This window comes from Drosophila ananassae, chromosome XL (genome assembly GCF_017639315.1).
Source record: "Drosophila ananassae strain 14024-0371.13 chromosome XL, ASM1763931v2, whole genome shotgun sequence".
NCBI classification, from domain to species: Eukaryota; Metazoa; Arthropoda; class Insecta; order Diptera; family Drosophilidae; genus Drosophila; species Drosophila ananassae.
The window spans coordinates 5,448,318-5,465,655 of NC_057931.1; the positions used below are offsets into that span (position 1 = coordinate 5,448,318).

The 17,338-nt window shown below is 38.5% G+C and overlaps 2 protein-coding genes across 2 annotated transcripts in view; both read right to left on the reverse strand.

The window, feature by feature from the left end:
- Positions 1-226: 226 nt before the first annotated feature.
- LOC6503488 (serine/threonine-protein phosphatase 2B catalytic subunit 2) lies at positions 227-2,897 on the reverse strand. The gene has a single exon (XM_001964247.4). It carries the CDS (start codon positions 2,891-2,893, stop codon positions 1,166-1,168), a length of 1,728 nt encoding a protein of 575 aa, XP_001964283.2. The 5' UTR covers positions 2,894-2,897; the 3' UTR covers positions 227-1,165.
- A 6,263-nt stretch (positions 2,898-9,160) lies between these two features.
- LOC6503486 (serine/threonine-protein phosphatase 2B catalytic subunit 3) overlaps positions 9,161-17,338 on the reverse strand; it is a 29,504-nt gene continuing 21,326 nt past the window's right edge. Inside the window, exon 2 of the mRNA XM_001964249.4 lies at positions 9,161-13,661. Within this exon, the coding sequence (XP_001964285.1) occupies positions 11,705-13,495 (1,791 nt within the window). The 5' untranslated portion in view covers positions 13,496-13,661 and the 3' untranslated portion in view covers positions 9,161-11,704. The remainder of the gene's footprint in view (positions 13,662-17,338) is intronic.

A 17,338-nucleotide genomic window follows, 5' to 3' on the forward strand; every position in this document is an offset into this window, starting at 1 on the left:
ATACGTTATTTAATGTATACATGGTAGTTTATTAGGTAAATATTTGATTTGCTATTTAAATGGTAAACTTCTCGCTCCTCTCTCTGTGTATTTTTTTGTTTTTGTTTTTTAAAATGCATTTTTAAATGGTATAATTAATTAAATCTTATTCTTGTTGTTAGCCAAGCAAATGATAAAACACACAGTCATAATATGTAACATATTAATTCCAAAGATTATGCAACAATTATACATATATATATATATATATTTAATAAAAAAAAAAATAATAATAAACTCTCTTGTTTCAATATTTAATTCGTATAAGGAACATTTACGGACTATTGCGGCACATATTGCAAATTGTTTCAAACTTTGTATGTTTTTTCTTTCATTTTTTTTTATAGCAAGGATCTCCAAGGATATCTCTAGATCATATGTATAATATGCTTCCTAATGGCGCCGCTAACAATTGTTTTCAACAAATTAGCTCCACTATTTCGGTTTTAGTTAGTTATTCTTTCAATATTATTACTTTGTTTTTTTTTGGGATTTTCCATTTTTTGTTCATTTTTTTTTTCAATTCTTCATTCTTTAGCCCAGTTTTTTTTCGGTTTTCGGTTTTTTCGGTTTATACATTAGATCTTAGCCTAGGTTATGGGGTTTATCTGGATCTTCTTCATCTCGAGAGAAGGGAATTAATTTCTTTTCTTTTCTTCTTCATCTATCTCTTCGCTTTCTCCTGCGGGGGCCGGCGCGCCAAAAAGTATGCCACACACATAATCCTAATATCCAATGTGCGCGCGCCTTCCTTTTTTCTTTTTTTAAACAAATTTATCTTCTCTTTTTTTGTAACTAGTGCTTGGGAATCCGGATATCCGAAAATCCGGGCATCCAGACTACGGGTATCCTGGTAGGAAGCTGGTAGGCTGCGTCCCGGACGCTTGGGAGCTGGAGCAGACTTGCCTGCAGTTTACTTAGAAATAGAATCGGTTTTAGTATTGGATTAAGTTGTTGCTCTGCCACTTTAAGCTTAATTAAGGTATTCATTACCCCCCCTGTCCCCCCCCACGGGTTGGTGTTCTTTGTGTCGCCTCCACTCCACTCCACTCCGCTGCTCCTTCCAGTTTCGGGGCCAATTGCAGTTTCTCCTCCAATCGCTAGCTGGCATCGAGGGAGTCCCAGCTTACCCATGGCCCGCTCCATTGTTGCCGCTGGCCGACTGCTGGCTGTGGTGATCCTCGCTGGGTGTGGGCGGCTGATCCCGACGCGGGGGCATCCGCTCGTTGACCGCATCCAGGCCCTTGGCCTCCGCAAAGGAGGTGATCTTGTGGTTGGGCGAGAAGCCCTGCATCGCGTTCTTCAATGACTGCTTGCCGCCGGAGAGGGCGCCGAGGGGCAGGGCGCCCGTCGGCGTCAGGCCCTTCAGCTGCAGGACCGACTCGGACTCCTCGCGGAGCACGGAGAAGACGCGCGCCATCTTGCCGATGGCCCGGATCTTGTTCCGGATGACCTCCTTGCGCAGCGCCGCCTCGTCGTCGGACAGCGGCTCCTCGCTCTCCTCGGTCATGAGCTCGTCGTCGGAGCAGATGTTCAGGACGTTGACCAGCATCTCGGTGACCTTCTCGCCGACGAACGGCAGCGACCAGGTGAACACGTCCATGAAGTTGGGCAGCCAGTAGGGGTGGGGCGAGCAGTTGAACTGCCGGATGTTCATCACGTTGTTCTCGTACTTGAGCACCGCCGCCTTGTTGTTGTACACGTCGAGATAGTTGGGCGCCGAGAAGATGGTGATCAGCGAGGGGAAGCCGGTGGTCTGGCTCTTCCGGTACATGCGGTAGCCGGCGTCCTGCGCCTCGTGCGCCCGGATGATCGACAGCAGGTTGTTGTTCTGCAGGAAGTCGCAGCAGGCGGCGTAGCTGTAGAAGTACGAGCACCCGCGCACCGAGTTGTGCGTGTAGAAGTCCGAGTTCTTCTCGTTGCCAAAGTCCTCCAGCGGATCGGACCACAGCAGGTCGCACATGGGCCCGAAGGCCGGCGGCTCCTTGAACCTATCCAGCCGCCTGATATCCTCCAGCTCGTGGATCTCCGGCGAGAGGCCGCCGTGCACGCAGAGGAACTGCTGGTTCATCAGCGCCGCCAGCGGCAGGCAGTCGAACGCGTCCATGCACGCGTCATAGACGCGCTCCGAGTACTTGATCTTGCACTCCTGCTTGAAGGTGAAGTACTCGGTCAGGTGCCGGCACTCGTGGTTGCCGCGCAGCAGGAACAGCGTCTGCGGATAGCTGATCTTCAGCGACCACAGATACAGCACGCACTCGATGCTGAAGTATCCCCGGTCCACATAGTCGCCGAGGAAGAGATACTTGGTGGTGGCCGGCGAGCCTCCCACCTCGAACAGCTTCATCAGGTCATAGAACTGCCCGTGTATGTCCCCGCACACCGTCACCGGCGCCTCAATGTCGATCATGGTCTTCTCCTGGCGCAGCAATGCGGCACCCTCTTGGATTATCTTCAGGGCGGGCGCCTCCTCGATCCTGCCCTCCAGAATGAAGTGTTGCTTGAGCAGCTCGTGGTTGGGCTTACCGGTTCGCGAGTCAAAGACCTCGGCGAGCGTCAGCTTGTGGCTGGGCGGGAACGGTACGGAGTCCACTACGCGCTCCTTGGTATTGACGGCCGTGTGGCCGCCATGGGGCTTGCCTGTCGCTGTGGGACTGCTCATGTTGTTGCTGGAGTTCTGGTTTTGTGTGGTGCCATTGTTGTTGGTGTTGTTGTTGTTGGTTGTGGTTGTGGTGTTGTTGGTGTTGTTGGTGGAGGAGCTATTGGCCGTAGAGGCGTTATTGGTGTTGGCGGTAGCTGGCGTGGAGCTGTTGGCATCTGTGGCGGTGGCTTCTGTGGTCCTGTTCGAAGACATGGCTCCTTAATTTTTTTTATTTTTTTTTCTACGGATTTTCTGGGATAATCGGGAATCGGAATCGGAATCCCTTTCTCTCTCTCTCTCTCTCTCCCTTTCCCGCTCTCTCTCGCTCTGGCTTTCACGCGCTCTCTCGCTCTCTTGCTCTCCGAGCTTCCACTAGCACACAAACACAAACACAAAGTGAGGCACAGGTACGGGGGCTGGCTCACACACACACAGGCACTGAGACACAATCGCACACTTTCCTTTGGCAAAGTGTTGTTGTTGTTGTTGGTGTTGTTGCTGGCTGAGCCGCTTTATCGCCTTCCAGCTCCGATTCCGATTCGACTTGGTTTTGGATCAAACGCTGTGGCTCCTTTGGCTGCCGTGGCTTCTACGCTGATTTCACTCAACATCCATGCATATTCACTCAGTATCAGTATCCGGGCTATTTTCGCTTCGCTGCTGCACCTGCAGACGTCGTAATTTCTCTCCTGCGCTGCGCTTTTTTTTCGCTCCTACTCAATTTCAATGGAATTTTCACTCCCTTCCATTGGCAGGTGCCATTTCAGCTGTTTTATGGCCAGATCTGGCCGTTTTTCTTTTCCGTCCAGAGCTTTCACCAAAAATCTATTGTTTATGAATTGTGGCTTTAAAATACCCTCAAATTGGAAAGCTACCAAATCTGGTAACACTACAAAGGCCTTTTTATAAACATGTAACACACTCTTATACTATTTATACTCTCCTACTAGCCTTCGACAGAGCTATTTCAGCTATTTTATGGCTAGTTCTAGCTGCTTTCAAGCTATTGACTATCGGTGTTATCGGTGTCGAGCTGGAATTTGTTGGAATTTGTTTGTAAATTTGAATAAATATTCTTAAGAACAGCAAAACAATCCAAAGTCTATTTTTAGGAATAATTTGTATAAATTTGACTTGGCGAATCTGATTATAAGAAATTGTTTTACACAAAGTTACATTATTAAAAATATAAATTCAAGCAATTGTTTTGTTAAGCTGTCTGTTTCATTTTATAAATATAACAAGAAATGACAATTGGAACCTCAAACTAGTTCCTTCCAATTGGACTTTTTAGTAGGACCGTTGATGCAAATTAAATTATAAAACAGGTGGTTCAGAAATGCAAATTTTTGTCTAAAAGTCTTCAATCAATCCATAACCTGTTGCTGAAGACATTACAAACTTATGTTTTTGCATAAAAGATTTGATTGTAATTGGTGATTGAAAAACCAAACCAGTTTTCTAATGCATATTAATATGTATATTATCATCCCAAATAATAATCAATAGTTAATAATGCATAAGTTCTGCTCCTTTCCTGGAGCAGACTGGAAATTCGGCGATGTGGCATCCCTAATAATCGGAGAACCGCCATCTGAAATTTGAAATTCCCCGCGAGCCATGGACACTCAAACGAACTTTTAGAGGAAATAATAAATGTGCGCGCATTTTATTCTCAGGATAGGTACTTGTATATTTTTTTAATGTTTTTGTATTGTTTTTTTTTTTTTGGTTGTTTTTTGTTTTTTTGCTTGTTTTTTCATTTTTGTTAATATTAATTATGTTAATAACATTGATAATCATTTTGTTTTGTTTGGTTTACTTCTTCCATCTTAATGTTAAAACTTGTTGTCTGCATTTTGTTGTTTCCTTCATCTTCACATCCTCCATTTCATCATGTTCTCATTCATATTCACTCCTCCCCTTCTTATATTCTTCGACCTAATCATCGTCTCGATTAAAGTTGTAAATTAATTTGTTAATCCTTGGATTGCATACAGTTTTTTTCTTCTTGGTTTTGTTTTTGTCAGTGTTGTCACAACGGCGCAATTATGTAATTTTTGCCAGCCAGCTGATCATGCAATACCGTTATAAATTTATATACATATGTATATGTATATATGTATATGTACATACATATATGTATATAATAATGCTTTCACTGTTAAATTTGTTTATTTATTAACTTTGGTTTGGTTTTTCTTTTTTCGGTTTTTGTTTAATAATAAAATTGAAAATTTTTAAGAGATTTATCTAGATGTGATGTTTTTTCTTGTTTTGTTTAATTGTTTTTTGTTTTTCTTGTTTTTATGTTGCATTATTAATATTATTTTGTTTTGGTTTTTGTTTCGGTTTCATTCTTAGTTTTTTTTTGTTTTTGTTTTGTTTTTGTTTTTTTTTTTTAATATAAGTATATAAACTTCTTGCTTGACAAAGTTTCTCCAACTTATATTTATCATACATGTTATATATAAATAAATGTTTAAATATATATAAAATATGCATTTAAATTGATTTATCCAAAAGGTAAAGTTTTAATTCTTTTTTGGGTTTTTTTTTCTTTGTTTGTTTTTTGGTATTTTTTTTTTTGTTGTTTTCTTAGTTTTTTGTTTTGTTTATAATATATATTAAATTGTTATTTTTTTCTTTTTCGTGTAAAGTTTTAAAGCATTCGAGGGCAGGAAGTAGATGTTGAAAAATACATGTATCAAAAAAATTAAGGTAACATATACAGCTGTGAAAAAAAAAATAGCACCACCACCAGACAAAATTTTTCAATTGCCATCATAATCATATTTTTAACTTTAGGAAATCGATTTATACTTTTTTCAAAATCGAAGACCCTCAAGATAATAGAAATTAACGAAAAAACATAAGTTTTTTAGATGTTCTTAAGTTATTTAACAAAATTTATTAAAGTCTATAAAATTAAACGAAAAAAATAATAGCACCACTTTTCAAAAATGGATTTTAAATGCTAATAATGACTAATTCGTTAGAGATTCATTAGTAAACAATATTGATATATTAAAAATATATCTATATGCGTTGATTAGTATTTGGTAGCGCATCCTTTGTTGGCTAAAACAGCTGCACAACGTCTTGGCATTGAATCTACTAAGTCCTGGCAGCGTTTTTTGGGTATATTAGTCCAGGACTCCTTAATAACACCCCAAAGGCAATCGATAGTCGTTGGTTTGCTATCAGCAACTGCCTTCTTAACGTCGGACCACAGATTTTCAATTGGATTTAGATCCGGCGACTGCGCAGGCCACTCCAAAACTTGTACAGCATTGTTGAGGAACCACTCCTTTGCCTTTTTGCTTGTGTGTTTTGGGTCATTATCCTGCTGGAAGACCCAAATAAGAGGCATATCATCTTCTGCGAAGGGTAACATTACAGATTGCAAAATATCCACATAGACGTGTTGATCCATTATAGATTTTATCCAGTGTATAGGACCTACTCCATTATATGAAAAGCACGCCCATACCATGACGCTGCATCCTCCATGCTTTATAGTCTTTGTGGTGTACTGGGGCTTGTATTCTGAATTCTTCGGACGTCTGACATACGATCGGGATCCTTTACCACCATACATGACCACCTTGCTCTCATCGGACCATAAAATATTCCTCCATTGCTGGGGGGTCCAATTTTTATGCTCCTTAGCAAACTTAATACGGTTAGCAATATGCCTGGCATTTTAAAGTGGGACTTTTCTTGGGCTGCAGGCTTTCAGATTATGTTGCCTGAGATATGTGCGCACTGTTTGATCCGTTGCAGCAATATTCAGGTCCTTTTTTAGATCTGTAGCAGGCTTGAAAGGTTCCCTTTTGCTATGGCGAACCAACCTTTTGACCTCTAGAGGGGTCATAGAAGGCTTCCTACCGCGTGTTTCCTGGTTTTTCTTATAGGTTATGGCGTTCCTTATCATTTTATTTGAACATCCAACAAGTCGACCCACTTCTCGAAAGGATTTTCCATCCTTGATCAACTTTTTGATCAGGTCACGCTTTTCATCCGTGCAGTGTTTTCCACGACCCATTTGAATTTTTTTTTTAATTGAAATAATTAAATTGAAGACAAATTTGTAAAACACGTGCTTTAAGTCGCTGAAATGTGAGCATTTCTTTGTGAATTCTTTAGAGATGGAAAGTGGTGCTATTTTTATTTTCGTTTCTTTTGCGATCTTTTTTAGTAAAATATTAAAAAAAAATATTAAAACAAGAATTTGAGTAACTGTAACTCTTTTTTTGTTTAGTAAGAATATCATTCTACATAAAATAATTTTATTTGAATAAATTGGTAACATTATTACTATTTTTTTTAAAGCCCAATCGAAGTGTGATGTAGTGGTGCTATTTTTTTTTTCGCAACTGTACATACATACATAATTACTTACATACATATGATGAAAAGGTTTTCACTTGCAATGGAGATGATTGGAAACGAAAAGCCAGAAAATCTTCCCAATTTTTATCTTTTTTTTATTTTCATAAATATCTATATATTTATATATTTAGTTTAGTTTAAAAAAAAAAACACACAATAAAAAAAACAATTGGCTAACAAACTGACTAACTTAAGACGATTTTTTTTTGTTAAGTATTTGATTGTACACAGTAGTTCAAAAGCTAAAAACAAAGCCATATATCTTGAAATGTAAAATAATAACTCGAAAATGTTCAATGCGCTTTTCTTTGAACCTAGACTGGAATTTGTTTATATCATATATCTAAATATATATATATATATATGTATATAGAGTTTTTGTTTGATATTTTCGTTAAAAGGAAATTGTTTTTTTCTGTAAATGGTAATTGGTAATTTCGTTTACGTTCTTCTCTGGTATTAAATTTATGTCGTATTTATATAGTTAGGCTACTGCATGATCTAAAAAGAGCCAAACTGCTTGAAGGCGGCATCTCTATCGACTGCTTTATCGACAACTGCTTCGCGCTCAAGTTTTGGATATTTTTAGACCGTGGAGTATATGATGTTTTTTTTTTTTGTAGAAAATGTTTCGTTAAAAAGTGTTTGTCGCTTTCGCGATTTCCGGGTTATTAGAAAAGACAGAGATAGACATAGACAGAAAGAGAGAAAGAGAAAGTGGGGTCAAGGTCGAAGTTCAAGAGCTCAATGTTTGAATATTTTAGATTTTTGTTTTTTTGGTTTTTGAAAACAGAGCCAAAGAGCAGGATAAATAGAAAAACGGATAATGTAGAGTGGAGAGGGAGAGCAATAACTATAATTTTGCTTTGCTTCTGTTTAGTTCTTTAGGCTTCGTGTATATAGTATAAAAGTATTTGTATGTTTTTTATGTATTATTCGCTTAGTCGTAATATTTTATAATATTTTTTTTGTTTTGCTTTATTCTTCTCAATATATGTGTATATTAATTTAATTTCATTTTGGTTTTTCTTTTCTTTTTATTTATTTTTTATATACTTTTGTTAGAAGAGCGCGCTAATATTTTTTTTTTTTTGGTTTTTTTTTTTAATCATTATTGTGGGAACATTGGAGGAGAAAAGTATTCAGTTATATGCTATATATATACTGGGCTTGCGGTAATTTGTTAAAATTGTTTTTCTCATTTACGTTTTTTAAAAATAATAGTAAGAGCTTGGTTGCTGTAATCCTTTATTGGTTGTAATTATTGTTATATATATTTGTATTATTCGTATTCTTGATTTTTCATTGAATCGAAATGCATAAACGTTTTGTAAATTGTTTTGTATGTATGCAAGTGTCTGGGGTGTCAGTGTATAGTGTATTTATGTGTGTGGTGTGTGTGCGAAACTCTTAACTTTTTAATCGGTATATATTGTATATCTATATATATATATATGTAAATATATATAAATGTAAATCATCTGTAACTATTAACTGCTTGATGACGTAGCTGTTCCAAAGGCAAAAAACACGCGAACTGGCCCACTGTTCCCCCATCCTACTACTGCTTGCTGGGTGCTACAAAACCGTTATTTATGCACTGCTTTGATCGCAAACTCTCCCTCTCGCTCGCACTTGTTTATGTTGTGGGTGTACATATGTGTGACTGTCTCTGAGTGTATCGGTGCGCCTATCAACATAATTTGAAATGTTATCGATTTTTCTGATTGCTGTTTGTTTTCAATTTTGTTTCTTTTCTTTCTTTTTTTTTTTTTTGGTAATTTTGTCCAAGTAAGTTTGCTTTTCTTGCTTCGTGTCCGCTCTTTTTATCTCTGTCTCTTTTTGTCTCAGCTTCGACCCTTAACTATTTCAAATATATATATATATATATACGTTCTCTTAGGCATATGTATGTATATTTGTTTATAAAGTACTTCAAATTGCTATAAGTTTGCATTTTGTATTACATTTCCTTTAAACTTTAAACTGGGTTTCATTCTTGTCTTGTCGAATTTGAAAAGATTTCTTTTTTGTTTTTGTTTTTTTGCTTGCTGCACAATTGTGTTATCTTATTTTTTAACATAGTTTTGTTTTTTAAATGGTTGTAAACGTTATTTGGTTGAATTTCATCATTTTTTTTTTGTTTTTTGTTGTATAATTTAAACTTAATAGTTAATTCACATAGTTCGGTTTCTTTTGTTTTGTTAATGATTTTTTTCCCTTACATCTTATTGTAGAATATAATTATTTTTGTTTAAGAAAACTTCTGCACGCCCTGATCGCGCGCCATTATTTTTTTAGTTTTTGTTTAAATGTTTTTTTTTTTTCTTCTTTATTAAATTCATTTAATTAAATTACTTAATGCTTATAGAAAAAAGTGTAGTAAACAATATAAATATACAATATATATGTATATATATATAGAGTTATAAAAACATAAGCATAATGAAGTAGAAACAACAATTTAGTTTATAAATATATATATATTTTATGTATTTATATTATGTGTGTGTGTGTGGGTGTGTGTGTGATTGTGTTGGTGTGGTTGTATATATATAAATAGTTTACAATAAATAGAAATTATAAAAAAGATAACAAGAAATATATATATTTAAAAAAAATGTATGTAATAACAAAATTCCCATTTGCAGATGTTTTTTTCTTTTTGTTTATTACATTTTCAGTTAGGCTTCTGTTCTTTTCTTAATCCATTCCTTTTTATTTAAATATTTATTTATCCATTTTCCATTTTGTTTTTTTACTACGTTCTCCGTTATCCCCATCGTTATCCACTTTATAACAAGTAACTAAAATTCGATTAAGTATAAAAAGGATATTCACACACGTCCACGACGCAGGCGCAAATGCCAGGAAACAGTTATTTATCGGTTGGGGGGGATTATCTAGAGATGGAAGAGGATCTAGAGATAGAACGAAAAACGCGCCATGAGATTCGATTACATATCGATACATACAAATTACACAAAGAGAGAAGAAAGAGAGAGAGAGAAAAGGATAGAGTAGGGTAGGTGTGGCACATCACTTGCAACCTGCATCGCTGCAGCACATGCAAATATATTAATTATATATTCAGCTAATGACTACGACAAAGATGGCACGTATATAAAGACCACATACACAATCACCAGATGAGAGAGTGTGAGGCGACAATGGCGACGATAAACGATAAACGATTACCGATTTAAACGATACTCGCGGCTGGCTCGCATCAACTTTGAGTTGATCGATATCCCTCCGCTTTGTTGTTTTCTTGTTCTTGTAAGTGTGTTATGTAAGTGTTGGTGTTTTCTGTGTGTTTTTGTGTGTGAGAGAAAGAGTCGGATAGTTAGATAGATACATAGATAGAAAGAGAGAGAGAGAGAGAGAGATTCAGTCGTTTCTTGTTCTTGTATTAAAATATTGTAGTAAAATATTGTTGCTGCTGTTGTTGTAGGAAGTTGTTTGTTCTCTTCATCTATTTTGCTCTCTAGCCTTCATTCTTCTTTATTTTTATTTGGTTTTTTTAGTTTTTAGTTTTTAGTTTTCAGTTTTTTGTTTGTTTTTGTATAGAAGTCGCCGCAGACGCCACACAACGAAAGTAGTAGAGTTTGTTTTTATTATTAGAGATTTTTAGGTTAGCTTTTTTTTGTCATTTCGTTTTGGTTTGACTTTACAGAGATGAGAGTTTTAATTCTTGTTTCGATTTTGTTTCGTTTTGCAATTTGTTAGCAAATAATTTAAATTACCTAATTTGCTTTATTCATATTCTTTAGTTTTAGTTTTTATTTATTTTTTTTATTTTGGATTTGGAAATGCGCGCAGGCGCATGCGCAGCTTTCGGGTGCACTGCTTGCCGACATAACTGCTTGCTTCTTCGCTTCGCCCTGCTTACCAAAAAAAAGCGCGCGCGAATTTAAACATGTTTGCTTAGCTTTTACATTTGCTCTTTTGATATAACGTTGCACAAAATTTTAATATATATCTGTTATATATATAATTCATCCAACTTTATAGCTTCTCTCCGCTCTCTGGGCTTCTTCATCTTCATTTTATTGTTATTCTTGCTCTTCTTTGTTTCTCTTGTGTGTGTTTGTGTGTGTGTGTGTGTGTGGTGTCTCTGCTCTTTTTTTCTTATCCTTCCAGGACAGTAGCCCGTAACAAATGTCCTTAAAATGTAAATCTAGTTTTAAATGATTTATAAACTTGGTTTTCCATCCACGGGCTACGTGCCTGTTATCCTTGCTTTCGTTTTAAGTGGATATCCTCTTCCCACTGGCCCTCAATCGATCGATGGTCAGTGGAAACAGGCTATATCCTGTGTCCTGCGTCCTGTGTCTCTGTGTGTGTTTAAATTTCTTCCTCTTTTTTGAGCCGAGCTTGAGACTGCTTCTATTTTTAAGACTGTTCTGAACTGTTTGGTGTCTCCCTCCCACTGTTGACTACTAACTGACTTAGCTGCTGCTCCTCCGATCCTCCAGATCCTCCGGCCATCCGCCTCTGCCTCCTGCTCCTCCTTCTCCTCCTCCTCCTCCTTCAACTCCAGCCTCCTGATCCGATTCAAACTACGCTCCATTAGCAGCTGCACATCCAGCTCTGTATCCTTCCTTCCTGCTCCTTCCTGACTTAGAATTATCCATTGATTGCATTCGCATTTGCGTTGGCCGCTGCTGCTGCCGCCGCTGACAGTGACTTCTGGCCCTCCTCCGCCGGCGAGGGCGTGGCATCCCGACGTGGCGGCATCCGCTCGTTGACCGCATCCAGGCCCTTGGCCTCCGCAAAGGAGGTGATCTTGTGGTTGGGCGAGAAGCCCTGCATCGCGTTCTTCAATGACTGCTTGCCGCCGGAGAGGGCGCCGAGGGGCAGGGCGCCCGTCGGCGTCAGGCCCTTCAGCTGCAGGACCGACTCGGACTCCTCGCGGAGCACGGAGAAGACGCGCGCCATCTTGCCGATGGCCCGGATCTTGTTCCGGATGACCTCCTTGCGCAGCGCCGCCTCGTCGTCGGACAGCGGCTCCTCGCTCTCCTCGGTCATGAGCTCGTCGTCGGAGCAGATGTTCAGGACGTTGACCAGCATCTCGGTGACCTTCTCGCCGACGAACGGCAGCGACCAGGTGAACACGTCCATGAAGTTGGGCAGCCAGTAGGGGTGGGGCGAGCAGTTGAACTGCCGGATGTTCATCACGTTGTTCTCGTACTTGAGCACCGCCGCCTTGTTGTTGTACACGTCGAGATAGTTGGGCGCCGAGAAGATGGTGATCAGCGAGGGGAAGCCGGTGGTCTGGCTCTTCCGGTACATGCGGTAGCCGGCGTCCTGCGCCTCGTGCGCCCGGATGATCGACAGCAGGTTGTTGTTCTGCAGGAAGTCGCAGCAGGCGGCGTAGCTGTAGAAGTACGAGCACCCGCGCACCGAGTTGTGCGTGTAGAAGTCCGAGTTCTTCTCGTTGCCAAAGTCCTCCAGCGGATCGGACCACAGCAGGTCGCACATGGGCCCGAAGGCCGGCGGCTCCTTGAACCTATCCAGCCGCCTGATGTCCTCCAGCTCGTGGATCTCCGGCGAGAGGCCGCCGTGCACGCAGAGGAACTGCTGGTTCATCAGCGCCGCCAGCGGCAGGCAGTCGAACGCGTCCATGCACGCGTCATAGACGCGCTCCGAGTACTTGATCTTGCACTCCTGCTTGAAGGTGAAGTACTCGGTCAGGTGCCGGCACTCGTGGTTGCCGCGCAGCAGGAACAGCGTCTGCGGATAGCTGATCTTCAGCGACCACAGATACAGCACGCACTCGATGCTGAAGTATCCCCGGTCCACATAGTCGCCGAGGAAGAGATACTTGGTGGTGGCCGGCGATCCGCCGATCTCGAACAGCTTCATCAGATCATAGAACTGGCCATGGATGTCGCCGCACACCGTCACCGGCGCCTCAATATCGATCATGGTCTTCTCCTGGCGGAGCAGGGTGGCGCCCTCCTGGATGATGCGCAGGGCGGCGCTCTCCTCGATCCTACCCTCCAATATAAAGTGCTGCTTGAGGACATCGTGATGGGGCTTCCCAGTCCTGGCATCGAACACATCCGCGCAGGTCAGTTTCCGGCTAGGCGGAAATGGGACACTGTCGATCACACGCTCCTTTGTCGATATTGTGCTCCGTTTGGTGGGGCTCTGTGGTCCGCTCGAGGATGTACCCGAGCCACCGGCACCTCCAGTACCGGATGCTGTCGCTCCGCCTGTACCAGATCCTGTACCAGATCCAGAACCCGCTGATGCCGCCGTCCCCGTCGTACCGGCGGCATTCTTGTTCTCGTGTGTCGTGTTGTTGGAGTTGTTGGCCTTTTGATTCTGCTGCTGCTGCTGCTGCTGGACTCCGGACTGCGATTGCGACTGGGATTGGCTGGTGCTGTTGCTCTGAGCCGCCGGCGAAGACATCTTGCCCGACGATCTTGCTCCAAACTACTGCTGCTGGAGTATTTATCCTTTCCGGCAGCACCAGCTTCTGCTCCAGGAGTGCTGGAGTACCTGCTACTGTACTGTCTCCTGGTGTTCCTGGCCTCCGATGATGGTCTGGCTTCCTCGTGTTCTGGTCACTTGCGGCCTGCAATGCGAAATGTGCGGCATTAGCTTTTGCATTTTGGGATAAATGTATAAGATATGTATGTATGTATTTATGTATATTCCCGGCCAGCTTTGTGTTATATTAATAATAAATCAGGCACAGGCACAGGGCACTACCACTACCACTACCACTGGCACTGGCTACCTCCCCCCCTTGGGGCCAATCCTCGCCAGCCTTCCTTTCATCGCCCCAGAACGTGAATCACCGAATCGGGAGTCGGACATGCGATATGCTCCGCACACCCATCGCCGCATTTCTAGGAATCACAATTCCTAGCCCCATAAAAGCGCTGATTCATTTTATTATCGTGTAAGTTTTATGAACAAATTGGCATTTGTTTATCAAAGGCTTTATTTATAAATATAATAAAATGGAACAATATTTTGATAAGTTTTTATACAAAAAAAATAATAAAATTCCTCTCTTTATGTGTAGGACATGTGTTGGAAACAGTTTAGAACCTGAGATGTTTAAAAATTCAAGTATTTCAAGTATAAGCTACTAAAATATGATAATATTTTAAAAAAATTATAAATTTTAAAGAACAAGCTAACAGAAAAAGCAAATAGATGAAATAGATCTTATAAAATAGTAACTAATAGTATTAATAAACAAAAAAAAATCAAACATAACTATACATAACTTTAATAAAAAAATAACTTAATTTTTGTAAGCTATATAAGCTTTTAATTTATTAATATGATTAATAAATAATACAAACTACCATTAAGAGACCTATTTGCTTAGCCACCACTGTCCTTCAGGTGTGTGTGGGTGTGGGTGTGTGGCATTTTACAGTTAAACAATCCGGCACAATTGCAGCAGTTTATTAGCCAGAAATGAGCGGCGAAAAAAGCCATTTAAAAATACCAACTGCAGCAGTAAATCAAATGCAAAATGGCAGCCGCCAAAAATATATTATTTACACCAACACCAGTCCCTTCTTAATAATTAAGACTGTCTAATAAAAAAATAGTCACTTTATTTACTATTTTAGAGATGCTTTTGTGGAATATTTTCAACCTTGACTTTGAAAGAGACTTTTAAGTGTTTTCAGCTTAAAAATAATAAAAAATAAAGCAATAACTAGTCACAAAAAAATAATGAATAATTCCAACATTTCAAAATGGAAATAAAAAATAAACTTACTCATCATAAAAAATAAGCAAAGAGATAAATATTAAAATAAAGAATTTCTGCTAACTCATTGACTTATGAGTTTTGTTTTAAAATTAAAATTAAATAAGTATAAAAAGTAGTAATATAAAAAATAAAGATATATTTGTTTTACGCTTTATTTTATATTTATTTTATTAATATTTATTATTTTATTGCAGACTTTAGAGTCTCTAGAATCTAGAATAATAATTTTTAAAAGAAATTGTCGATAAAAATCGATATAATATCGTTATTTTCATTATTTATTGTTCCTTGCAATCAAAGTCTTAGGAATTTCTAATTTATACATTGTATTAATAGTTTTTTTTTAATAAATATGCATGTGACTTGAGCACTTGCCTCTATAAAAACTACAAATTTATCATATTGTGACATCAATCAATTGTCTACACCCCATACTAGTGACGAAAGAAATATGGTTTTAATCGAAATATTAACAATTCCTTTTTAAACAAAGTTTTAGGAATAATTTTGATAAGGTTTTGTAATAACATAAACTAGGACTGCCAAAATAATACAATTCTGTGTAATTGTAATGAATAATAACTATTATATTTTCAAAATAACCGTGACGAAGAAAACATAGATTAAAATTGATTTACGAATAATCTTTCTCACTGAAAGCCTTGTTGAACGCTGACTAATAATTTGAATATTTCAATTTATTAATCCAATTAAAATTTGTCCCTTTGCGGGTTGCGGAATAATCCCAAAAAACCCCCCCAAAACCAGTGACGAAAGAAATGTGCAATGAAAAGTGTCGTGTTGCAGTTAATTTGAGGTGTGATTGGCAGCGACTTGCTTGTTGAAAAAAAAAACAGACACACAGACATTTCAACTATTTTGGCACCGGTTGTCTTTTTGATTAATTGCAGTGTTTCGCAATTGTGTGTTTCTTAAATTTCTAGTAGTGTCTGTCTTTGTTGGTTGGCTGTCATTTCATTGCTAGCACAAATGCAAATATATGCGGATAAATTAGAAAAATAATCAACGCCGTCTGAATAAATATAGCGCTAACAATCACCGCACAAACAGGCACAAAACTGACTAACTGACTCGCTGACTGACTGACTGTCTGGTTTAGTGACGAACAAAATGCATATAGACAAATGGATGTGGAATGGTTTGTGGACATGGGTAATGCCACTGGTATTAGTACTGCTAACGGGGGTCGTCTCTGCATGTGACGTATTGAATGACAACTGAACTGCAATGGAAATGGGGGAATAATAGGGCTCGGAGCACGTGCGTCTTGCTGCGCCGTCGAGACATCACCCATCCGCTCCGTTGTCCGTTTGTTCAGTTCCGTTCCTCCCCCAATAAGTCCCCCAACAAGTCAGCTGTCTTTTGCAAAACGAACGTGTTTTTGCCCATTTCTTCTTTTTTAAATCGAATGCAAACATGTTTGAATAATTTCTCAACAGCTCAACCTGTTGGTCTGACGCACTGGTTTCATTTATTATTAGATTCAATTAGCATATCATCTTAATTCGAAATGGAATATTATTTTTGAAATTTTTTACAGCTTGTACAGGTTTTTTTTAGAGAAATCTTCTCTTTAAAAAAAATTGTAGAGTGAATATTTGTTTAAAAAATCCATTTTAGTTGAAATTTTTAAATAATATTTATTTTAAAACTGTACCTAGAAAATTAGCATTTATTTCTTAAATTCCTTTTAAACTAAATAACTAAGTTAAAAAATAACAGTTTCAAAGTTAACAAAATAAAAAACTTAAAAATGTAATTTTCAGCAAACTTTGTTTAAAAATCTCAAACAAACAAAGTAATTTTAATGATCGACTCACATGTTGCTATTTTCCAACAAAAAACAAAAATAAAAACAAATATTTACTTAAAATTTATAGCCTGCCATAGTTGATGACTTTATTTCTAAATTTTAAATAATTTCAGAGCAGAAAACTAAACACTTTACAGCTTTACAGTTTAGTACAAAAAAATTGTATAAAAAATGTCGAATATTCAAGTTTTTATTATTCTTTTTTTGTATTTTTAATAAGTGGATGTGTGTTTTTTTTATTTTTTATGCAAATTTAGAGGCTTTGATGTGTGCGTGTGTGCTGATTTTTAATTATTAAACAAGTTTGCGAGGGGAAAACAACATTTTATCACTGCCTACACGGCTAATTTTCATGCATATATTCCATTTGTTTGCTCATTGTTGGCTTTTTATTGCTTTGCGCATATTTTTGCGTTTACACGATCGTCCCGGGACAGAAGCAACAAAAATAATAATAATAATAATAATAATAATAATAACAATGAGAAAAAACACACCCACATTCCGGCCCTCTTGGAGAAAGATAATCGAGTCATGGGTACTCTTTTAAATAATATTCTTTTAAGATATATAGAGGATATAGTTTCCGGATCATAATGAAATGTTGTAGGATGTACTAATTTTTATAAAGATAAAATGATTTTTAAAAAAGTCTCAAGCTTCTATCTTAAGAAACATA

Bases quoted from the DNA above. Each gene is read 5' to 3' on its own strand.
- LOC6503488 (XM_001964247.4), bottom strand. From the start codon at position 2,893: ATGTCTTCGAACAGGACCACAGAAGCCACCGCCACAGATGCCAACAGC.